Source organism: Bufo gargarizans, chromosome 6 (assembly GCF_014858855.1).
Source record: "Bufo gargarizans isolate SCDJY-AF-19 chromosome 6, ASM1485885v1, whole genome shotgun sequence".
Taxonomy (NCBI): domain Eukaryota; kingdom Metazoa; phylum Chordata; class Amphibia; order Anura; family Bufonidae; genus Bufo; species Bufo gargarizans.
The window spans coordinates 312,739,355-312,765,111 of record NC_058085.1 but is presented as its reverse complement, the minus strand read 5'-3'; the positions used below and the strand labels follow the sequence as shown (position 1 = coordinate 312,765,111).

Below are 25,757 nucleotides of genomic sequence, written 5' to 3'. Positions count from 1 at the left end.
GCGGCAGAAGCGCCTGACCTGGGCTACAGAGAAGCAGCACTGGACTGTTGCATGTCATTCGGAAATCAAGGTGCCAGAGTCTGGAGGAAGACTGGGGAGAGGGAAATGCCAAAATGCCTGAAGTCCAGTGTCAAGTACCCACAGTCAGTGATGGTCTGGGGTGCCATGTCAGCTGCTGGTGTTGGTCCACTGTGTTTTATCAAGGACAGGGTCAATGCAGCTAGCTATCAGGAGATTTTGGAGCACTTCATGCTTCCATCTGCTGAAAAGCTTTATGGAGATGAAGATTTCATTTTTCAGCACGACCTGGCACCTGCTCACAGTGCCAAAACCACTGGTAAATGGTTTACTGACCATGGTATTACTGTGCTCAATTGGCCTGCCAACTCTCCTGACCTGAACCCCATAGAGAATCTGTGGGATATTGGGAAGAGAAAGTTGAGAGACGCAAGACCCAACACTCTGGATGAGCTTAAGGCCCCTATCGAAGCATCCTGGGCCTCCATAACACCTCAGCAGTGCCACAGGCTGATTGCCTCCATGCCACGCCGCATTGAAGCAGTCATTTCTGCAAAAGGATTCCCGACCAAGTATTGAGTGCATAACTGAACATAATTATTTGAAGGTTGACTTTTTTTGTATTAAAAACACTTTTCTTTTATTGGTCAGATGAAATATGCTAATTTTTTGAGATAGGAAATTTGGGTTTTCATGAGCTGTATGCCAAAATCATCAATATTAAAACAATAAAAGGCTTGAACTACTTCAGTTGGTGTGTAATGAATCTAAAATATATGAAAGTCTAATGTTTATCAGTACATTACAGAAAATAATGAACTTTATCACAATATGCTAATTTTTTTAGAAGGACCTGTATGTTGATGCATTCCTCTGTTATTCTTCCTGGAAATCAATGACTAAATTGACCACTAGGTGTCCCTTTTTCCCTTCATGAAGGGATGCATCTTACCTGCTGTCAGCACCCAGTGTGGAAGTATCAACGATGTAGGGACAGACTTAACATGAAGAATGGTAACTTCCAGCTGTCAATATACACATTTCCAGGAGGAATCACACAATGCTATGACAGGGCTCTTTAAAAGTTTGGCCCAGAATAGTTGTAATATGGGGAAGACAGTCCTGTAAAGAGAGCCGACAGGTCCTCTTTAAGGCTGGGCTCACACCATACTCTTTTAGCTGTAGTTATTTTACTTAAAGGGGTTCCCTGGGTTGTTAATATTGATTACCTATCCTCAGGATAGGTCATCAATATCAGGTCGGCAGGGGTCCTATACCCGGCAAACCCGCCAGTCAGAAGAGACCTAGTAGCTGCAAGGAGGACGAGAGAATGGAGACTGCACGAACCCCCGTCGATCTGATATTGATGACCTATCCTGAGGATAGATCATCAATATTACAAGCCCAGAGAACGCCTTTAATGGCTCTCTGATAAGAGCTTTGCCATCTTCCCCCTCAGTGATCCATTACTATTTAATCAATAGAAACCTTCTGCCAAAACACACTAGATGACCTTTGTCCAAAAACCCACTGGCTAGAAGCTTACTCTACTAAGGCCCCTTGCAGATGAGCGTTCCTCCCGCAGCGAGTCCGCAACGCAGCACCCGGCCTGACCTCCCAGCACTGACGGGATTCACATAGTATCATAAATCAATATGATGCTATGTGACCCCCGGCAGCGCTGGGAGGTCAAGCAGAGTGCTGCGTTGCGGACTCGCTGCGGGAGGAAAGCTGGTATGCAAAGGGTCTGAGGGTGACGGCACACGATGCAGATTGCTTGTTTTTTCTGCGTGGGGGGAAAAAAAATGCTGCATAATACAGTACCAGCAAAGTGAAGGAGATTTGTATTTTTTAAATATGGAGTTTTTTGGTAAATCCACAGCATATCAATTATTTGATTCCAGGCTTTAAGTGGTTTCCCCCATAGACTTCATTTGGGTTGTTTAAACAAAATATATATATATAAAAAAAAAAAAAGGAAAACTGCAATAGTTTGGATTTATGTGCGGTTTTGGTGTGAATTTCCTACGGATTTTCTGCAAACAAATCCGCACCGTGTGCAGTTAGCCTATATATCTGTTTGCCTTCATTTCTCAAGGGACTTCTTTAGAACTGGTAGTATGGTGGTTCTTGGTCAGGTGTAAAACGTAATGCAAGAGGAGAGTTCTCATAAGTAGACCCCCAACTGAGAACATGGCTTTTTATTTTTTTTGGTATAAAAAAAAAAATTATTAATTATTTGGTATTCCCTAAAATTATAACTTTCATCTCTGTCTTAAAAGAAGGGTGCTATAAGCGCGCGTGCAAAACCCTATAACTACGTACTGTGGACAGAAATCGACTCAGTTTTCGCGGGCAGACCGTCCTGATATTTGGTACGTAACGGCCAGCATTGTGGTACACAAAGGACAGCCCGAGCCCTCATTCCAATAATATGACCGGTGCATTTTTTTTTTTTCTCTCCCCTTTTGTACAAGTTGCCGTTTTAAAAGACTATATTACAAAGCAATAAATAGCGGGCTAGTAGAAAAAAGCTCTTATTTACAGTTGTACAAATTAACTGGATTCAGTGTAAATGCCGCGTCTTAAAATACACAATTCTAGTAATGCATTTTTACAGGAGTAGATGCTCAGAACCCAGGAATTAAAATTCAAGTTAATGCAATACATTTCTTTGTGTAGAATTAAATATAGACAAACCCATTTATATCAAGAATGGCGTCTGTTAAAGTGCTGATAAACAATATTTTTTGTGAATGTCCAGGAAATACGCTAAGCGTTTCTTAAAGCTCGAAGTCTCTGAAAACGGTGCAATGTATTCACATTGTTTAAGTCTCTTCTCCAGTTGCCAGCCTCACACAGAAGGTTACGTAGTCCAGGCGTCGGTCTCATCCCTCCGCTGCAATGTCGGGCTTCACTATTTGATACGTGATTAAGTATTCTGGGTAGGCCTGCAGGACAGTTAATAGGCGAGTCAGCAATTTCACAGGCAGCACGTTTCAGCTGTTACTTTTTGTCATCCACTTTTACTAAGGTGCTTACATTTTCTGGAAAACCTCTTTACTTGCTTCCTGAATAATTAATATTTTGCATGGGCTAAAACTGGAAAATAAACCAAACTGTAATAGCCTTTCCTAAATAATATAATGCAGTTCCCACATCGCCGGTCCCCCTGCCCCTCTGGTTCCTCATCGTCTGAGAGACACAGGACTCTGGCTGCGGGCTCCTCTGCTGGCATGTTTGTCAGATCTGCTCCAACGTCTTCCAGTTTAGCTGCCAAATGTAAATGCTGCCGAACAGGAGGACACAGGAGCAGATTTGGTAGAGACTCCAGCGGAAGAGCCCACGGAGGCCACGTGAGCACAGCTCACACAGCGGAACGGTGCCGCAATGGAATGATAAGTAGAGGTAACAGGATCTTTCTTCTAAAGGTTGTCTGAAAGCTAGAATTTAATCAAAGCTTTAGAGAACCCCTTTAAAGGAGTCAGAAGAGAGAGACGCTGTGGCACATGGAGTACAAACCATTGCAGCATCGTGACACCTCTGCACCCAGGTGTGTGCATGTTCTTTTAGGGGGCTAGACGGACTCACAGCCACCGCTGTTCATGGACCAGCGGCTCAAATGAGGCTGCCTCGAAGCGACTTCTAGGGAATATGATCCTGCTTTATCCTCCACAGACTTTTGGGCACTCGCCACATGCTGCACTGACTGTGTGAGCACTTCACATAAATCCCTTTATCGCTGCATATAAACTATTATTATTTTTCAACAGTAAATTTTTATTGGTTTATAATACATTATACAAATTTTACTACAGTTTCTTTGGTTTTGTCATTATTTCTGATTTGAATAGTTACCATTGTAGTATATTAAGTAAAAAATAATGTAAAGAATAATTTGTCATTATAATTAAATATTTGGTTTAAATTTATATATTATATAAATATTAACAACAAATTATTAGGTTAGTCATTAACTACTCAGATATGTATTTAGTTTAATAAAAGGGACGGGGTGGTTGGACAGGTCTATATAATCTATAAACAGCTAAACAAGTAAATATATTTTCAATAATAAAGGGTTTATTATCACACATAGTATATGTCATTTGTGTAAAAATAAATAATATCTTTCCTATATTAGAAAGTATAATTAAGGGAAAGTTCAGTTTGGTATAGTAGTTAGAAAGTTTGGGCTCCACAAGGACCAATATAAACTATCGGGTATGTTTATTTCAAACTCAAATTAGCTGCACTGCCCCCTAATGCCAGAAACAGAGGTACCCAGGTGCCCACAGCGGGACCACCGACAGCTGCAGTGCCCACAGCGGGACCACCGACAGTTGCAGTGCCCACAGCGGGACCACCGACAGCTGCAGTGCCCACAGCGGGACCACCGACAGCTGCAGTGCCCACAGCGGGACCACCGACAGCTGCAGTGCCCACAGCGGGACCACAGACAGCTGCAGTGCTTGAGGTGTCCGCCCCAGTGGCCTCCAATGCTGGCCGCAGCAACTCCAACAGCCCCAACCCTGTCAGCCAGTCAGCCACAGTGGTACAAGCGACAGCTGCAGTGCCTCATGTGCCAGCCACTTATGTCTATAAATCCAGAATACTCATATTTATGTAGTATGTTCATTTCAAACTCTGTGATATGCCTTTCAAAGAGCGAGCCAGAGACAGATCCAGGCTTGTGTGGCAAATTAGGTAATATTATAATTATAGACAATGGGGGAGATTTATCAAAAGCAGCTTAGATGCCCCTGGCAACCAACCGGGTTCTACCTTTCATTTCTCACAGCTCCTTTGAAAATGAAAGCTGGAATCTGACTGGTTGCTTTGGGCAACTAACCCAGTTTTCCTTTACAACAGTTGATAAATCTCAACCCAGTGAGTATATGTCAAGCCACTGCTGTGCATGCAATTGAAAGTAAAACCATAGCGTTCAGTAATCTAGTAATAGGCACAGTGTGAATAGTGTACATTACTTTATTGTTCTCCCACTTGTGGGAACTGCATACTCCATAATTAAAGGGGTTGTCCATGTTAAAATAATACATATCCAGCAGTGGTTAATGTGAAAATTTAACAGTCATACTTCTCCCCTGTCGCTTCCAGTGGTTTTCCCAATCTGTGTTTGTTTCCCCGGCTACACACCATGTCACCGCAGCAACCAACCATTGGCCTCAGCAGTCATGTGCTATGTACGGCTGATGCAGGTGATTGGCTGAAGGGTGACTGACCTGCTGTGCACATGATGTCACCGCAGCAGTAAGAAAGATGACGTCATCACTGCAGGACCAGAGTGAGATACTGGAAGCTTCAGGGGAGAAGAGTGGTAAGTATGCCAGCTACAATGTATTTGTGTAACTTGGACAACCCTATAAGGCTACATTCACGCGATCGTAAGCAGTCTGTGCCCGTAATGCGGACCGCAAATGGCGGTTCCGCAATATATGGGTCGCGGCCGTGTGAATCCCACATCACGGTTGTGGACCCATTAACTTGAATGGGTCTGCAATCCTCAAGATACGGCACAGTCTGGAGGCACGGATCAGAAGCCAACAGAAGCGCTTCCATGGGATTTTTGGTCCGTGCCTCCACACTGCAACAGATAGGACATGTCCTATCTTTTGCGGTATATTGTGAATCGCGGACCCTTACTAATGAACGGGTCCATGCCTCAATACGGGATTTACACACCCGATGCCCGTGCATTGCGGAACACGGACGGCTTACATTTGTGTGAATGTACTCTAAATAATTTAAGGTACTTGACAAATTTGTGTATTTTTGTTTATGCACACATTTTAATGTTTAGAAAACAAAATTGAAATACAACTCAAAAAACAAAAATAACTAAATAAAACTTTATTTGAAGCAGTGAATCAATTACCTGTTCTCCCCTATAGATGACATATTCGGCTAGAGCCAGACCATTGACACTAGGCCGCCCAGTGACTGAGTGATGACCAGGAGGAGAATGAGCCATCTTCATTGCACTGAACTGAAGGAAAGATTTCCCCAATGTCACTCGACAAAACAGCAGCTGTCTGAATGAAAAGAAGCAAAATGGTGAGAGAGAGAGATCTAACAAGACAAGGGCCTGACCGCAGGCAAAATCTGCGCTTTTATGTTTTGACATTTCCATCTCATGCATGTGTGCTGGAACAAACAGAGAAAGCAAGAGGAAATACAGACGTGAAGGGAGTTTGGATTAACCCAATAGATAAACGCCCCATACATAGTAGTGGGGTTAATACACGGTATTAAAGAGCCATTCACAACTGCCAAAGAGAAAAGAAAAAACGCCCTTGCACTACCACATTACTAGTCGCCTAAAAGACGAAAACCCAAGAATAAACACAATAATTAAAACCAGTGGCCATAGTCAGGAAACGTAATATTGTTTTATCTCCATAGCATTAGGCTTGATGCCCATGACTATGTTTTTCACTCGTGTGCTATCCGCAATTTTTTGTGGATAGCACACTGATCCATTTATTTCTATGGGGCCAGGCAGACATCCATTTTTTGGGGGTGATCCATGTGGCCGTTCCACAAATCAGAGAACACTTCCAGTTCTATTCTGGTTTGCATTAGGGAAGAGAACAGTCATTTCTTCTGATGGGAAGAATGTGGAGTGCACACAGAAGGTATCTGGACATGGCAGTGTGCATGAAGCCTTCTACATGTGAAGTATTTAAACGGTAACAATAACTGTCCACACACTAAAGGTTTATATAATAACACCAATTATGTAGTGACTTCTGTCCATTCACCAGTTGTGTATCCCAGTACACCATCACCCTCCCACTAAAGATCAGGAGGGCTTCTCAGTTTTATTGTTCACACAGTCCTATCTCCACCACAGTAGTATCTCAGTTTACACAGAGCAGCCACTGACTACACAGCAAGATCACACTGACACCTAGCGGTCAGGGTCGTGTCTGTCTTGTATACTTGGGTGCTGTACGATACTGAGGATTATTGGTAAGTCACTACTAAACGGCAAGTGACACCCGACCGCCGAGGCCTTTAACAGCTACCCTTGATTCTTATTGCCAATTGCATAAGGAAGATAACTGCCTGCACAGAGAGCATTTTTAGGCTGTGTTAACACTGGGTCTTCTGCTGTGTAACTTTGGCGAAGACTCCCACTCTGAAATTTTGCAGGCACCGCGTGGTTTCTGAATCCCATTCATTTCAATGGGAGGCTGTGCTGAGGATTACAGACAGGCGGGTTAAACACAAAGCTGTGTGCAGAAAAGGGACATGTGCGTTCTCTGTAAGCCGCCGCTCCGCAATCCTCAGCGCTGCCTTCCTACTGAACTGTATAGGCGGCAGAAAGGATGTAGCTGGCGGCAGGATTTTGTCCTGGCTGTTCTCGCCAGAGCCATGAGAACTAGCCCCTTTGTCTAGACATATGCTCGTGAGGATGCCATCAGAATACAGTGGAACGTATACTGGTGCTATGAAATGCCTGTCATGGCAATGTGTGCTTATTGGGACTGATGGGGATGGATGCTTGTTAAAGTGAATTTATCATCAGAAAATGAAGTATTGTTTAAGTCATGTTTTTTTGTTTAACATATTTTTCAAGAATTTTTGATGGTTATTTTTTATTTTCCATATCGATATCTATATTTAAACAAAAGACATAATATTCATGCATTTTTCCCACTGGCCACTAAACCTTATAATAGACACCAGCTTCTTGGTCTGTACAGATGACTTTACTGCAGTTATCTGCTTATCTGTTATTCTAATTCTGCCTGTAATGATATCACCTCTGTGTATAGATAAAAAAAAGGATCCACCATTCACAATAGGTGATATCACAACTTATCTATTCTTTCCTTGTACAATGACATCTGCACAAGTCACAGAGCGGCCTAGAAAACTCTCCCATAGAGGTCAATAGGCTCCCCTCCTGTCCACTGTGTCTATGGCCCATGTGGTTGCCGTAAAGCAATTAATACTTTCTAAATACTGTTAACAACTCAGGCAAGATCCTTAATCAGAAAATAAAAACTGATTACAAAAAATGGTTGCGAGTTGCTGTCAGGTTGTAACTGGCAGATAAAAAAAAAGTATGCAACATTTCCTTTAAGTAGGGATTACAAGATTGGTCTGTAGGGCGGACTTGCTTCAGAATAGCACTCTGCTGGTCATGATCAGGTCATAAGGATTAGGAGAAGCTGTTAAAAGCTCTGCCAAGCAGGTCCCACAAGCCAATAGCCTCTAAGCCCTGATGACACTGGGTCACAGCAAAACATGTAGCGGAGGCAAATAGGGAGAGTGCGAAGCTAAATAATCCTTTAAGGCTACTTTCACATCTGCATTTTTGCTGGATCCGTCATGGATCAGCAAAAACGCTTCCGTCATGATAATACAACCGGCTGCATCCGTTATGAACGGATCCGGTTGTATTATCTCTAAAATAGCCAACACGTTTTCTTTTGTGTCAGAGAAAATGGATCCATCTCAATTGACTTACATTGTGAGTCTTGTTCCGCATCCCAGGACGTGATCAAAAACTCTGCTTGCAGCGCTTTTGTGTGCGTCATGGAAACGCAATGAAAGGGAACGGAATGCATTCTGGTGAACTCCATTCCCTTCAGTTCAGTTTTGTCCCCATTGACAACGAATGGGGACAAAGCCTAGGACGGATCTCAATAGCGGAAAGGGAAAGTGCAGATGTGAAAGTAGCCTAACCTGGTAAGTGAGCAACTGAATTATTCGTCTTCAAAATTCACATTTTGCATTATAAAAAAAAAAAAAAACTGCTGCTGCAAATCCACAATACTACCACAACAGAGGGCCCACTATTACACTGCATGTATAAAGTACAGTTAACACTCACCTATGGCAAACGTAACAAGATCGGTCCTTGTGAATTGGGCATCCTGTGCCTCCGCCAATGCCATAAACATACTGGTTGCTTTTTGATGAGTTTTCAGCAAAGTAAATGCCGGCCCCGAACATGCCACCAATGTAAGCATGCCTTTCATCAAACCCCTTGTGAATAATTGCATTTACAAAGGGAGAACCTGTGAAAGATTAAACACATCACAAAGGAGCAAAGATGTAATATAGGCCAAATGCACAGGAAAAACACCACTGCGAAAAAAATTTAAGCACGCGCGTTTCTACGCTGCGCCCCCCCCTTTCCAAAAAGGGAACGTGACAAGGGTGGGAAGGGAGAGGCCAGCCAGCGGGGCCGGCACATTTATCAGTTTTCTCGCATGAATGAAGACTGAAATCTACGATAGCTAGCAGGCTGCCATACACAACCTAAATCTATGGCGCGGCCTGTGCCTTGGTCCAAATTAGGCGCATCCTCCAGCTGCACAGGGAAAACAAGAGATAACGCCGGTCTTCATAAATGTCCTCTCAGTGTTTCTATTGTAAATATATAGTATCCATAGGTCCCCATTCACCCAAAGTCAAAAAGCCTCCGTTAGGTGTATACCGGCTTACCTTTTCTTTAACTGTACATGGAAGCACAGCAGACTGCGACTATACAAATGGCAACTGCAAAATGTGTACCATGTAGTACACTTTTTTTATTTTTTAAGTGGGAGCCTAGGGGTGATGAAAGCCACTGTATGGCATACATCTCAGCGCTCTGTCTCACACATATCGTGAACATATACCACCAATGGAAGGTTCAAATGCCTTGTATACAGAGCCTTGATATGTGGTATTTCCAAGTGAACAATCCATCCTCCTCATATAGAAACTGCTTCAGAGATTAGCTGATCATCACAGGTCCTTGATGATGCCACAGAAGGAAACTATGTTATATATGGTCACTTTGGGTCCACAAGAGCCAAGGTCTATATGCCCTTAATGTGGTGTCCAAGTTATATAAAAAACAGGGGGCAACACCTGTAAATGGCCTAAATTAACAAAAGAATGCTCACTTGTTTTCTTCCGTTTCTTTGAGTGCTGAGCTCCGGTCATTCTGTTGCTGACGTCTTCTTCTTGGCTGCAGCGGTGACGTTCCATGCACAAGTCACTGCTGCAGCCAAATGCTGGCCTCAGCCATGCACGAGAGCAGCGGTGGGGACCGGAGCACATCACAGGAAATAGCAGAGGAGAAAACGGGTGAATACACATTCATTTGTTATTTCCAGTCAGTTAACAGGGGTTTATCGAGATTTTATATAACTCTGACACAAGCCCTTTAATGGGATATTTGTATTTGAAAAAGGGGATATCCGGATGTGAGAAAAATAACGTAAAAACACATAAAAAGCAATCAGTAGTAGCTACAGTGCTGGTATTCAGGGGGTCAGTTATCAGATATATTCCAATTTTTTGAATATATCTGTCGCACATTTGTTCACGAAGAGGATTTGCGGACAAATCTGCGACTTTTCCCCACTCACGCCAGGTCTAAAAAAGGGTGCGTGGACGCGGAAGGGGAAGGGCCAGCCTGCCCATCTCATTTATCATTTTCTACACCCGTTTTAGGTATAGAAAATGATCTAAATTATGCCAGCAAGGAAGCTGGCATAGATTTAGACAGGCAGTGGATGTGCCTAAATTATGTACAGGCCGGCGCCTAAAATGCCAGTCTTAATAAATGACCCCATTAGTGTCTTCCTTCTTAATGACAGCACTAAGTGACTAAGTGAAAATGTCAGTAAAAAATATATTTCAAGATAAATCCCCCCCCCCCCCAATTACAGGAGATGAGAACATGGCAGAGGCTTACCATGAAATAGCATTCTTTCATTAGCGTGATTATGGTTCTCTTCTGTAACTTCTTTCCTCCGGTGAGTGTATCTTTCCCACAGCTTTTTATTGCATACCTTCTGTATCTAGATAACGGCAAAGATTGACAATTACCATGATATTTTGCTAATTCGGTCTACGTCATGCACAAAACTGCTGAAGACACGTCACCTTACCTTTAAGATATTGTATCTATTAAAGACTCCACCTGCGTGTCCGCCATCTCGATGTTCCCTGACTGTGCTCTGCATCTAGTAAAAACAAAATCAAAAGGGATACAATAAAAATCTTCACACAATGAAGCAGTAACGGCGCTTATAGGGGTTGTCTGCTCTTTTACAAGAGATGGAATGTCCTCAGGATAGGCCATCACCCCCTGATCAGCGGGATCAGGTTCTGCAGAAGTTCCAGCGCTATACTTTTATCTCTGCAGTGGATGGAGCTGGATACTGCAGCACTACTCCCATTTGCTTCAATGGGAGCAGTAATCAGCTTCGTCCACTGCACAACATACGTAGTTCTAGTGCTGAAGCTACTGCAGAAAATCCAAATCCGAACTAGGGTTCGTTATTGACCGTGGCACAAGCCCAGGTTTGGATTTTGAAGCACTAATGTATGCGTAGAAACTAACTACTAACGGCCCAGGCATGAGACCAAACATCTACTCCATACTTAGTAGTGAAAGCCACTGCCAGCGGCTGACGCTCTTGTGAAAATGTGATTGTGTGACAGATGCACTCCCGGACTTACACACACACACACCAAGAATGAGAAAAGGAAGGAATGTGAAGATCATAAGCAAAAGAAAAATTTTCACCTCTTCATCGACAGAAAGAAACTCTTTATCATCTGGAGCAAGGTCAATTAATATAGTCCCACTGTTCGAGTTGTTCAGTGTCAAATATGGATTCAAGCCTGAAAAACACGACAGGAAGCTCATAAGTCACTGATAATACATGGCGGCTGCAGTCACTCACTGACCCCAACATGTGCAGCCCTGTAAAAACAAAGCAAAAAAAGAGCGGGGAGGACCGTACTAGTGGCATTGGAGAAGCAGGAGATTCAACAGTAAAGTGATGGTTATTTGGTAATTCAAGTCACTCCTTGCTTGTGTCCAAGGAAGCAAGACTATCATGAGGAAAGGTAATCAATATTAAAAAAAGGGCTTATCCAAGACTGATTAAGACCTCCCAGGGTGGTGATCATACTTACTTGGTCCCTGTGCTGGGATCAATGCCTGTCGCTCCTGAGCTCTTACTCTCACTACAGCACTGAAGACAACATCCATCGACGGAGGAACACATGACCGCTGCAGCCAATCACAGGTCACCAATGCAGCCTGTGATTGGCTGCAGCAGTCACGTGTCCTTCCGTCAATGGATGTTGTTTTAAGCACTTCATGGAGAGGAAGAGCTGGCCCAGGAGCGACAGAAACAGAACCCACGCAGGGACCAGGAAAATACGATCACTACTGCAGTCCGGCCCCTCTGGAAGGTCTGTATCAATGCACGATTGTCCCTTTTAGCTCATCTTTATATTAGTCCATGCTATTCTAAAACACACGGAAAATAAAAGGAGATGAACATTACCTTGTTGCCCCGATATAAGCCTCTCCACACCTTTTATGATCTTATGTCTATGCCCGTAAGCGTTAACTCCGATTTCCTTGAATTCTTTGTGTCCCATTTCAATTAAGACGTCTAGTGTTATCTGTAAACAGAGCATACACAGATTTAGCAGCTAAATAAGAAAGCAGTGTTTACTACAGAAGCATTCTTCAGGAAAAGGTACAGTGTCTTAGCTTACCTGCTCCCTCTCAAAGATTTCAATTAAGTGTTCAAGTCCAAGGTTCATTAAGAAATGATTGATACTGAGATCAACGCCTGGTACTAAAGAAATGTAAAATACATATCAGTATCTATGAAACAACGCAAAGTTATCCAGGGTCTTTAGGGTAAACTCTGCAAGTGCTAGTAAACTAACCAGTGGCAGGTAATAAATATATTAAAGGCCACGACATTAGGAATTACAGTGTAAAAGGTCAAGGTTAAAAAAAAAAAACGGGTGAAAAGTGACTGGGATTTTTAACATGATGTTGTCATGTAGCTGTAATGTAGTCACATATTGTACTTCATGACAGTGGTAAAACCGAGTCAAAAAATTTCATTTTTATTTATAAAAAAAAAACAACAAATGCACCAATTTTTATTTTATTTTTATATTAGCAAATTTTAATTTCTCTACTTCTATAATAGACAGTAATACCTCCAAAAATAGTTATTACTTTACATTCCCAATATGTCTATTTTATGTTTGGATCATTTTGGGAATGCAATTTTATTTTTGGGGGACGTTAGAAGGCTTAGATGTTTAGAAGCAAATCTTGAAATGTTTCAGAAAATTTCCAAAACCCACTTTTTAAGGACCAGTTCAGGTCTGAAGTCACTTTGTGAGGCTTACATAATAGAAACCACCCAACAATGACCCCATTTTAGAAACTACACCCCTGAAGGTATTCAAAACTGATTTTACAAACTTTGTTAACTCTTTAGGTGTTCCACAAGAATTAAAGGAAAAACAAAAACTCAATATTTATTACTCTGATTCTGTAGATTACAGAAACACCCTATTTGTGATCGTAAACTGCTGTACACGCACAGGGCAGGGCACAGGAGGAAAGGAACACCATATGGTTTTTGGAGGGCAGATTTCACTGGGATAATTTTAACTTGACATGTCACATTTGAAGCCCCCGTGATGCACCCCTAGAGTAGAAACTCCCAAAAATGACCCCATTTTGGAAACTACGGGATAAAGTGGCAGTTTTGTTGGTACATATGATTTTTGGTTGCTCTATATTACACTTTTTGTTAGGCAAGGTAACAAAAAAATAGCTGTTTTTGGCACCATTTTTATTTTTTGCTATTTACAATGTTCATCTGACAGGTTAGATCATGTGGTATTTTTATAGAGCAGGTTGTTACGGACGCGACAATACCAAATATGGTTGTTTGTTTCAGTTTAACATAATAAAGCATTTTCGAAAAAAAAATAATGTTTTAGTGTCTCCATATTCTGAGAGCCATATTTTTTTTTTTTTTTTTTTGGGGAGATTGGCTTAGGTAGAATCTCATTTTTTGCGGGATGAGATGACAGTTTGATTGGTATGATTTTGGGGTGCGTGTGACTTTTTGATCGCTTGGTATTACACTTTTTATGATGTAAGGTGAAAAAGAATGGCTTTTTTACACCGTTTTTATTCCTTTTTTTTTTTTTTTTAACAGTGTTCACCAGAGGAGTTAAATCATGTGATATTTTTATAGAGCAGGTCATTACAGACGTGGCAATACCCAATAAGTCTACTTTTTTAAATTTATTTATTAAGGTTTTATACACTAATATTTTTTAAACAAAAAAAATAAATCATGTTTTAGTGTGTGTTTTTTTTTGGGGGCGATTGTTTTAGGTAGGGGCTCATTTTTTGCGGGATGAGGTGACGGTTAGATTAGTACTATTTTGGGGGGCATACACCTTTTTGATCGCTTTGTGTTGCACTTTTTGTGATGTAAGGTGACAAAAAAAAATGCTTTCTCGCCCAGTTTCCTTGGGGGACACAGAAGACCTTGGGTATAGCTCATCTCCATAGGAGGCGTGACACTAAGTGAAAACTGTTAAGCCCCTCCTCCACAGCTATACCCTCAGCCTGGAGAGAGAGGCTGCCAGTTTTTGCTTAGTGTCCAAGGAGGCAAGACACTCCCTGCTACTGCAGGGCTGTTTTCTCCTTGTTTTTAATTTTGATTTTTACTTTTTCTTTTCTTTTTGTTCCAGACATTACGGGACAACTGAGTCGCACTAGACCTCTCTGTTTCTCCCGGGGTTGAGCTGCGCCAGTGCCGGTCATCCGCACTGCTGCCTCCCCCACAGAAGGCAAGGTGGACCAGGGCAGCCCAGCTCCCCTGCATCCCGCCAGCGCAAGGGTCGCCCGCACGCCAAGTCCCTCTTCCAGCGTCCTGCCACTACGGTGCCAGTAGCTGAAGGGGCGACCCTGCTGGAACGGACCGAGGGTGAAGACGGCTGTGGTGAGAGAGTGGCTTCTCCAGCCCTACGACCCCCTCCCCCCACCCAGGTCTCCTGCGTGACTGACCCCCATATTGGTCCCTGCTGGTCCTAGGCTGGCCCCATCCTAGCTTGTTTTATTAGCTCCCTCTCCTCCCCTCCACAATAGGTGCCCACTGAGGGGTTATGCTGGCGTCCCTATCATGCCGCCCAGGGAGCTGCCTCTATACGGGCACCCGGTCACAGGGTTCCCCCCCCCTATTGCCTTACCGGTGCGCTGCTCAGGGCCAGAGGCCCTCTCCTGACGGCTGCAGCGTAGGGCCCTTGTTTCCGGTCCGCGGGGTGGGCACCCGCGGCCGGCATGACTGGTGCGGTGTCCCAGCAGACCCTGGCGACCACTGCTGCTCTCAGAGGCTGTCTTTCCGGTCGGCCGGGCGCCGCAGAAAGATTCTTTCCAGCTCCTTCCCGGGCCCCCTGACTGTTCCGGCCCGCGGGGTGGGCTCCCGCGGCCGGTATTATGCACGCGCCGCTCCGCTCCCTCCAGGTCCTTGCCGGTACCTCCGGGCACCGCGAAAATTTAGGCCCCGGCTTCGCGGCCGCGAAAATTTAGGCCCCGGCTTCGCGGCCGCGAAAATTTAGGCCCCGGCTTCGCGGCCGCGAAAATTTAGGCCCCGGCTTCGCGGCCGCGAAAATTTAGGCCCCGGCTTCGCGGCCTAGTAGGCCGCAAATTTCCGGCCTCGATTGGAGGGGGCGGGCACTCTCCAGGCGCGAATTCTTCCCGCCGGAGGTCCCCCCGCCCCCAGGGCATCGCTGCACCGCTCTCAGGTCGGATCCCTGTTAACCTCTTGGATGCCGACGGCTCCCATCTGGAGGAGACCCTAGGATGGCTAGCCTCTCAAAGAGGCTGTGCCCTTATATGGTGGCCCCTTCCTGCCTCAAAGAGGCTGTGTTTTAGAATAATAAATTAAAAAAAAAAAAAAAAAAAAAAAAAAAAAAGAATTAACAGTATGTGTGTATATATATATGAGGTATCTGTATTTTTTTGTTGGCTGCGCAGGATGCTGCAGCCTGACCTTAGAGCGCTGGCCGTATGCCTGCCCCTATTCCATAGGCGGCATGTTGCGCTCCGTGGCACTGGCCAGGTATACATGTTCCCCTTCTAGGCGGACCCTTGCCCTCTCCTGGGATACGGCGCTGGCCAGGTGCAGGCCGCCCTTTTCTATAGGCAGAATTAGTCGCCTTCTCCAGTCACGGTACTGGCCATGTGCATGACCCCCCATTATAGGCGGCATACTGCACTCTCTCTGGCTGCGGGCTGGCCTTGTGCATGACCCCCTTCTGTAGGCGGAATACTGCCCTTTTACCGCATACGATGCTGACCATGTGCACGACCCCCTTCCATAGGCGGAACGCTGCACTCTCGCTGGGTTTGCTACGGCCATATGCGTGACCCCCTTCCATAGACGGGACGCTGCACTCTCGCTGGATTCGCTACGGCCATATGCATGACCTCCTTCCATAGGCGGAACGCTGCACTCTCGCTGGGTTCGCTACGGCCATATGCATGACCTCCTTCCATAGGCGGAATGCTGTACTCTCGCTGGGTTCGCTACGGCCTTATGCATGACCTCCTTCCATAGGTGGAATGTTGCACTCTCTCTGGCTTCGCTGCTGGTCATACGCATGACCTCCGTCCAAAGGAGGGCTGCTGCGCTCCCTCTCTCTGGATTCGCTGCCGGCCATATGCATGACCTCCGTCCATGGGCAGAACGCTGCACTCTCGCTGGATTCGCTGCCGGCCATATGCATGAGCCGGCCATGTGCATTGCCTCCTTCCATAGGCGGAATGCTGCACTTTCTGGATTCGCTGCCGGCCATACGCATGACCTCCGTCCATAGGCGGAATGCTGCACTCTCTCTGGATTTGCTGCCGGCCATGTGCATGAACTCCTTCCATAGGTGGTTTGCTGCACTATCACTGGATTCGCTGCCGGCCATGTGCACGACACCTTCCTTGGGTGGTGTGCTGCACTCACTGGAATCGCTGCCAGCAATGAGCATGTATCCTTTCCTCAGGCGGCATATGCACAACGCCACTGACTGTGGTTGTTTTCTCGCCAGTGCGTTGCTGGCCATGTGCATGTCCCGCATCCTTGGCGGGGTGCTTGCATTTTTGCTGGATGCGATGACGGCCGTGTGCATTACCCGCCCCTTTCTGGGTGGAATACTGCTCTTTCGCCGGATATGTTGCGGGCCATACACGGCCCACCTCATCCATGGGCAAGAATTTGCACCCTCACGTGACCCATGGCTGTCCTTGAAATGCTGTGCGGGATTCTTGCTTGTTCTCCTTCGTTGTGGAGTAGTTGCACTCTCACAGTATTCGGTGTTAGGTGGGTTATTGCGCACTCGCTTTATGGTAAGATAACCCCGTGCATGTCCCCCTTTCTCTGGGCGGACCTCCTGCGTTCCCGCTGGGTACTGTGCGGCCATGTGATTAGTCACCTTCTGGGCGAACTATGGTATGTTCTACTTCTCTGAAGTTGTTACTGGCCTTGGGCAACCCCCCTTTGGGACGGGCCTTTGCATTCTTACCAGCTGCAGTGTTGCCAGGTGCATTTCCCCCTTTTCTGGGGGGCCTGCCTGCGTTCCCATCGCATGCCATACTGATGTCTTGTGCATCACTCCCTTTCAGGTTGCACTTTGCACTTCCGTTGATACTGTTGGGCTCTGTGGCTGATCCCCTTCACTGGGTGACTATTTTTTTGCAGTGAGCGGAATTTTCTGGTGCGCTCTGTCCGTTGTTTGGGCCGTGTATGCCTTCTCCTCCCATAGGTGGGTTGGCCTTCTCACTGCTTGCGGGGCTGTTCGTACGTATGCCTCACTTCCTCCTGCGACATACCCTTTTTTCTCTTGGGATGTGGTGCTGTCACGGGCCTTGCACTCTTCTCTAAAGAGATCATTCTGTCCACCTGTATAACCCTTGGGTGCTGTCATACAAGCATTACAAGTATGCCGCTGTATTCAAAGGTGTATTCTTTAGATATGAGTAGATGGGCTCTACTTGCTCTCTACTTCGCCGAGCTGGGTGGTGCTCGTTTTCTGGTTTGGCCTGTATATTGTGGTCCCGTTGTTTCGGCATCCACCATGTCCGTTGGCCTTTCCACCTGGGGAGTGTTCGTGGTTCTTTGATACGTACCCTTTCGTTCTCCCGTGCACTCGCTTCCCGGCGCAAGTGGTCGCTGGGTCGAGAGTGCCGTTTGCAGTGCCACTCGATTTCTGCGTTAGCTCTGGCGGGACTGCTGTTCCCTCGCCTGCTACTGTTTTTTCCTCCTCTTCGGGTGTCGTGCAGTATGAGTTTTTTCTTTTGGCGCCCCCTCTGCGCTTTAGGCTGGTCCGCTACCGGGTTCGGGCCGCTTTTCTCGGGATGGTCACCCAGCTGCTCTTGGGTGCTCACTTACCCAGGTCCGTAGGACCTCCACCTTGGGTTCTTCAGGGTACTCGCCTTCTGCGTGGCAGTGAACCGGGCGTCTCGGTGAGCGGGGTTCTGCCTTTGAGCTGTCCTATGGCTTCCCTGTTGCCCACTCCTCCTTTCAGTTGTAGGGTGTTATGCCGGCCTCTGTCTCGACTGCCTTTTTTCGCCGGCTCTGCTTGGCTCCCACTCGGTTTGGCTCGGCTCCCTCCGATGTGGCTTTTGCCCCGGCCGCGCTTCAGTGGCTGTTCCTTCGCTGCCCTCCCCTCTGGGGAGAGCTTGGTTGTTCATGTGGATGGTTCTGATGTTCCTCTTGGCCTCGTGCTGTCTCCCTTGTTCACTCTGGCTGTAACTTGGGAGGACCCCCATTCGGTCGAGATTGTCATTAGATCTCCCACACCGGGACTGTAGGACGTCTTCCTGTGGTGGCTACATCAGCATGGACTTTAGCCTGTCTTGTCCTGGCGGTTGCTGGGCGGACCCTTCGGTTCCTTCCGTCTGTCCTTCTGCTCCCCCACTCCGGGTGGTTACAGGACTACGTTGCTCGGGGGCCGACGGGACCAGTTTTGCCGACCGTTCTGCCCGTGTTACTGGTCTGCGCCTGTTCACATTGGGTTTCACCCGCTTGCCCAGGCGACTCTAGCGGGCTCGCTAGTGTTCGCTCCTGGCCGTGTTTTGTCCAGGATCTGTTGTAGGACTTAGGGGTTTTACCGGGGGTTCTGTGGGAAGCTGGGCGTTCCCCCACTCTGCCTTTCTCTCTCCATGGTTCTGTCTTTCTCCAGTCCGACCTGGATCTGGGACTGGGACTCTGTTGCTTGAAGTGTCAAGTGTCAGCGCTGTCCTTCCCCTTTCGGCGTTCCCCGGCCCTCTGGGCCTGTCAGGGCCCTTTTCCGTGGAGCGGCTTTGGGGTTCCCTCGTACTGCCCCTGGGTACCGCCCTGGGCATTGCATACTGGGCTCTTGGCGCTCCAATCTTTCCCTTGGAGCCGTTACAGGAGTTCTCTCTACTCCTTCTGTCCTGTACGGTTATGTTTCCGTAGCCGTCGTGTCTCTGGCGGGTGCCTGGGTGGCGGCCCTTCTTGTTCCGAGCCTTCTCTTTCCTCGGGACAGGGCTGTTCTCCATCCCGTCTCTTCCTTCCTTCTGAAGGTGGTGTTTGTCTTTCATTTTAACGGGGCTTTCGTCCTCCCCTTCCCACCCCCGGGAACGGACACTTCACCGATTTGGGAGTTGTTTGGGCCTTGCGGTTTTTACTTGGAGATCTCCGACTCTTGTCGACGTTCGGTCTCTTGGTTTTCCAGGAGGTCCGCGCAACGGGTTGGTGGCCTCCGGGGTGGCTTTCCTCCGCTTTCTCACGGTGGTTGTTGCTGTGGTTACCGCACCAAGGGCAGGGTTCTGCTTTTGGTGTCACCGTTCGTTTCACCGGAGCGGTCGGTGCCTCCTGGGCCGGTGGCATTTGGTTTCGGCCATGCGTCTGTGCGCGGCGGTCACTGGTCTGCCTTACAGCGTTCTACAGGGTGCATACTCTGGCTTCGGCAGATGCTGCCTTGGGCCGCCTGGTCTGCGGGCGGCGGTTTCTTGATGCCTTCGGGTGATTCGCCTTGGTGCTGTGGTCCCTCCCCCTTTTGGACTGCTTTTGAACGTCCCAAGGTCTTCTGTGTCCCCCAAGGAAACTGGGCGAGAAAACGAGATTTTTGTATAACTTACCAGTAAAATCTCTTTCTCGCTCTTTCCTTGGGGGACACAGCACCCACCCATTCTTTGTTTTTTCTCCACACGGTTTCCGAGTTGTTTTACCCGTTGGGTAGTTGGCTTGTTGGTTCCACTTTTGGACTTTGCCTTTTTTTCACTACTTGGACACGCAACTGGCAGCCTCTCTCTCCAGGCTGAGGGTATAGCTGTGGAGGAGGGGCTTAACAGTTTTCACTTAGTGTCACGCCTCCTATGGAGATGAGCTATACCCAAGGTCTTCTGTGTCCCCCAAGGAAAGAGCGAGAAAGAGATTTTACTGGTAAGTTATACAAAAATCTCGTTTTTTTAGCAGTTTTTAATTTAACTTTTTTGACAGTGTTCACCTGAGGGGTTAGGTCATGCGATAGTTTTATAGAGCCGGTCTATACGAACGCGGCAATACATAATAGGTCTGTTTTTTTTTTTTTTACTTTACTTTGGAAAAAGGACGCTTTTTTTTTTTTTTTTTTTTACTGGAAACTTAAAAAATTTTATTATAAAAAAAAAAAATAATCACTTTATTTTACTTTTTATATTTGTCCCACTGTGGGACTTCATCTTTTTCAGGGTTTGATCCCTGTTTCAAATCAGTACAATACATTCTGTATTGTACTGAATTGAACTGTCAGCATCTCACACAGTGAGATGTTACAGTTGCCTAGAAGACCAAGCGCTCAGGGTGAATCTCCTGGGCTTCCGTAGGCTGGCAGCTCTGATGCCTGTGTAAGGCATCGGGGCTGCCATGGTAACCTTTGACCACCTGCCAGCGGAGCTCCCTCTCTCTGTATACCCCGCACGTGCCGTGGTCAGCGCTGACCACCGCACGTGAAAGGGTTAATTTATCGGCATCACCGCACACACCGATGCCGGTGGATGCAGCAGGGGCCTGGCTATCAGTAACAGCCGGGCCCGTGCTGCGGATCGGGTGGGTGCAGCCCCTGCACCCGCCCAATCCCATCACGTACATGCATGTGAAGATGCGGCAAGGAGCCGCATGCGCTCACGTACATGAAATGCGGGAAAGGGTTAACAGACGATCCTCACCACGCCTTTAATAGACTATTACTTTTAACCTATGTAGCTTCACTAGAATTGTTTGCACATCCATTTACCCTCTTCCTTCTTCTCTACTCCGGTGGCTCCCTCAGCGACGCCACTGTTTCCAGCTGGCGCATCAGGGAAGCTGGTAGCCAGGTTGTCCAAGCTGCTGGCAGCAGAAAGCGTCGGCGGACTAGCGGGCACAGCTGACAAAACTCCCACTGATGGATTTGCGGGCTGAGAAACATTGATCACTTGAGGTTTACAAAATGTTGGTAGAGCTGCTGTGGGCATAGCTGCTGCGAGGAGGGCGCGTACGTCATCAGCCTGATTAAAGAATAATACAAAAAAAAAAAATGTATAAAGCACATAAAAGATGTTATCCAATTCAAGGTGAATAGATAAACAGAAAAAGGATAGTGAGCAACAATTTAAAGGGGTTATCCTGCCAAAAAATAAAATAAATAAATAAATCACCTATCCTGGGGCTCCAATACTGGGACACCACAAACTAAAAGAACAGGTGGAACAGTATCCACAATTCCTCCTCACTCGGGACCCCCGTATGAGTTATTGGGGGCCCCAGTGACCATACATTTATCACCTATCCTATGGAAGGTGGTACGTTTTCTTAGCATTCAAAACTAGGTTTAAAAGCACAAAAGGATAAAAATAAATAAACACACAAGTTTATTGTTCTCGGCGTAAAAGCTTATTGCCGTCTTAAAGAGTGCCAAAATTGGAGAGAGGAACACTAAAGACTATAATAGAACTGGGTACAAAGGAATACTTACAGTAACCAAGTCTAATGAGGTTTGTCCCTCTTGGTTTTTCAAAGTCGGATCTGCGCCATGTGCCAAAAGCAGAGCACACAGCTGAGTTCTTCCTTTCTGAGCAGCTTCATGCAGTGGGGTGAAAGCCCACTTGTCATTGGCATTAACACATGCATTGTATTTTATAAGTAAAGCGGCAACGTCCACATGCTGCAAACAACGTCATACAGGCTGGTGAGTACAACTGATTTACATATGACACACAGCATAAAAGATGTATAACATGTAAGTATGCAGAGACCATTACAAAAGGGGTCGTCCAGTTTCAGTAAGAAACCAGACAACACTGGGGGAAAAAACCTAAACTAAATGGCATTTACCTAGAAGATCCAGCTTTGCTGCCACTATGGTACTCCTGGCTGAGCTCTGCTTTCGGCAGTAGCGGTGACATGTGACTGCTGCAGTCCTTTAGTGGCTTCAGTTGTGCATCAGACCCTAGCCGGGAGAACCGGAGCTGCGACGCTGGATCCATTAGGCAAGTACTGCTCAAGTCCTCATTTCAGGCTAAGCCCCAGTGTTGTAAGGTTTCTTACTGAATCTGGACATCCCCTTAATGCATACATAATATGGTGACACTCAAAAGAAGTTATAGACATATATAGACAAGAACCCTAAAAATAATTGTCCTGTAATCTAGTTGTCATGGGTCTGGCTTCTGGATCTGCTCGGATTACTGCAGTATGCTGCAGCTAGCCATACATTTCTATTGTACCATAGTGATACATGCTGCCAGTCATATCATTGGCCATCAATGTAATACATTGACAGGCGGGGGTCTATCAGAGGGGGAACCACTCTTCATTAGTGGCTCTCTGCTTTAGCTTCGAGAGGATGATCCCTGCTATGACATCCATATGTCCCTTTAAAGAGGACAGGAACACCGCAAGTCTAAGGGTCCATTCACACGTCCGTTGTTTGTTTCCTGATCTGTTCCGTTTTTTGCTGAACAGATCTGGACCAGATCTGGACCCATTCATTTTCAATGGGTCCTGAAAAAAAACGGACAGCACAATGTCAGATTTTTTTTCAGGACCCATTGAAAATGAATGGGTCCAGATCTGGTCCAGATCTGTTCAGCAAAAAACGGAACAGATCAGGAAAGAAACAACGGATGTGTTAATGGACCCTAAGGGTCCTTATACTAGCAGAGTGTCGAGCGTGTATTCAAGGTTGGAAATATGAAACACAGTACAGGCATCGTGTGATTTTGGGGTCTGGTGTTTTCTCATGTCTTTGTCACATAGACATCCATTACTTTTTTTCACGGCTTAAAACACAAAACAAAATTAGTAATGTGTGTGGCGTTTTCTAAATGGGGGTTTTTGCGTGGCGTGTTTTTAAAATCAATGTAATTTTTCCCATACTGTTCTAAAGAGGAAGTGACATCACAAGAGGGTTCATGATTTCCTATATAAAAATGCAAGCCACGCAAAAAACACCATAAAAAATTAAAAAAGGACCAGGCGCTGAAGCATCCTATTCGAAACAAAAAACGCTGCAAGCAAAAGGTGCATTTAAACACTTTTTTTGGACAAAAAACAAAAACAAACTTAAACGACAAAATCATTTTGTGACAATACCTTAGAGGGGTTTTCCAGGGAAATACTAAAAAAAACAAAAAAAAAAAAACATTCATCCACCCCAATCCCCACCACTGCCATTCTCAAAAAATTGTACTTCCCTGGGAAACCCCTATAATTGCTTGCAAGCACTCGGGGGGAGATTTATTAAAACTGGCGTAACGGAAAACTGGTTTAGTTGCCCATAGCAACCAGATACCACATTGCATTTTCGAAAGGAGGAATCGGATTGGTTGCTATGGGCAACTAGGCCAGTTTAGGGTACTTTCACATTAGCGTTATTACTGTCCGGTGTTGAGTTCCGTCTTAGGGGCTCAATACTGGAAAAGAACTGATCAGTTTTATCCTAATGCATTCTGAATGGAGAGCATTCCGTTCAGGATGCATCAGGATGTCTTCAGTTTAGTCTTTTTGACTTTTCAGGACGGAGATAATACCGCAGCATGCTACGGTTTTAGCTCAGTCTAAAATTACGGAACACTTGCCGGCATCTGGCATTTTTCCCCATTGAAATGCATTAATGCTGAGTGTTCCGGCAAAACTGATCTGTTTTTGCTGTCTGCGCATGCTCAGACCGCAAAAAATTTGGAAAAAATAAATGCTGATCAGTTTTTCCAGATGACACCAGAGAGACGGATACGGCATTTAAATGCATGTGTCCTACGGATCAGGATCTTGATCTGTCTGACAAATGCCATCAGTTTGCATACGTTTTGACCGATCTGGCAGGCAGTTCCAGCGACGGACCTGCCTGCCGGAATCCTCTGCCGCAAGTGTGAAAGTACCCTTACCTCTGCACCACTTTTGTTAAATCTTCCCCCTATATATTCAGGTTTGGCTAAAGAATTTAGGTCACCTATGCCACTAATAGCTGTGTAACTGAGCGTTAATCGACCCCGGTACCTCCAGGGAATGGAACGTTATAAAGCTAGGGCTACACAGCGACATTTGCACCATTGTCACGTGACATTTAATGTAATGATAGTCTATGGTATCGCAGTGCGACACGACAGTCCCAAAAAATCCAAGTTGGATTTTTGTACAACTGTCATGTCGAACTGCGATACCATATAGACCAGTGATGGCGAACCTATGGCACTGGTGCCAGAGGTGGCACTCAGAGCCCTCTCTGTGGGCCCCCGCACCCTGGAAAAATCTATGGTGTACCAATATGTCTTAGACTTTTCCTGCCATTCATCAGCGCAGGGCGCACTATGAACAGCACAGGCAGCGCACTGAATGTAGGCAGGCTATTATAGCTAACAATAAAGTACATGGAGGATATACTATATTGGACTGTAGTATTCAGGTTACATTGCAGTGTTGGCACTTTGCGATAAATAAATGGATTTTTTGTACTCACCGTAAAATCCTTTTCTCGTAGTAGGCATTGGGGGACACAGCACCATGGGGTATATGCCCAGCTGCCACTAGGAGGCTGACACTAGAAACAAAAAAGTGTTGGCTCCACCCAGGTGGGCTATACCCCTCTGCTAGAGCCAGAATAACTCAGTCAGTACAAAAAGCAGTAGGAACGCCACACCTGAACCAAAAAGAAACGGAGTGCCAACAAGTCTTGAACTGGGGAACCCGACAACCACAAGCAAACGCCGGAACCACGAACAAGAATAAATGCTCCAAGGAAAGGGAGGGATCTGTGTCCCCCAATGCCTACTACGAGAAAAGGATTTTACGGTGAGTACAAAAAATCCATTTTTCTCGTGCGTGGCATTGGGGGACACAGCACCATGGGACGTCCCAAAGCAGTCCCTGAGGGAGGGAAGAAGAATGCCAAGACGGCAACCTAAAGCACCGCTGCCTGCAGAACCTTACGCCCCAGGCTGGCATCAGCAGAAGCCAGGGAATGAATGTGGTAAAATTTAGAAAAAGTGTGAACTGACGCCCAGGTGGCGGCCCGGCAAAGCTGGGCAGCCGAAGCCTGATGACGCACCGCCCAGGAAGCTCCGACTGCCCTAGTCGAATGAGCGGTCAACCTGGAAGGGGGAGCACGGCCCTTCGCGGCGTAGGCCTCCTTGACAGCCGACCGAACCCAGCGAGAGATGGTGGCCTTGGAGGCAGGCAAACCTTTACGAGGACCCGCCGGAACCAGGAAAAGAGAATCCGAACGACGGAAGGGTTCCGTGAGGCGAAGGTACCAGCGGAGGGCCCGAACAACATCCAGGCAATGGAGAGACTTCTCCCGAGGGTGAGAAGGATTAGGGCAGAAGGAAGGAAGGATAATCTCCTCATTGATGTGAAACGGGGTGACAACCTTAGGGAGAAAGG

At 46.2% G+C, this 25,757-nt stretch overlaps 1 protein-coding gene across 3 annotated transcripts in view; it reads right to left on the bottom strand.

Moving 5' to 3' along the window:
- Positions 1-1,818: 1,818 nt before the first annotated feature.
- The window catches only part of TNKS2 (tankyrase 2), a 90,091-nt gene continuing 66,152 nt past the window's right edge, over positions 1,819-25,757 (bottom strand). For 2 of the 3 annotated variants that reach the window (XM_044299276.1, XM_044299277.1), the window contains exons 18-27: positions 21,853-22,041; positions 21,133-21,385; positions 12,571-12,653; positions 12,354-12,474; positions 11,582-11,679; positions 10,941-11,015; positions 10,745-10,850; positions 8,885-9,071; positions 5,915-6,071; positions 1,819-2,969 (exon numbers count right to left, since the gene is read on the bottom strand). In XM_044299276.1, the coding sequence (XP_044155211.1) occupies positions 2,907-2,969; positions 5,915-6,071; positions 8,885-9,071; positions 10,745-10,850; positions 10,941-11,015; positions 11,582-11,679; positions 12,354-12,474; positions 12,571-12,653; positions 21,133-21,385; positions 21,853-22,041 (1,332 nt within the window). In that variant the 3' untranslated portion in view covers positions 1,819-2,906. The remainder of the gene's footprint in view (positions 2,970-5,914; positions 6,072-8,884; positions 9,072-10,744; positions 10,851-10,940; positions 11,016-11,581; positions 11,680-12,353; positions 12,475-12,570; positions 12,654-21,132; positions 21,386-21,852; positions 22,042-25,757) is intronic. The other variant, XM_044299279.1, reaches the window with a different exon arrangement.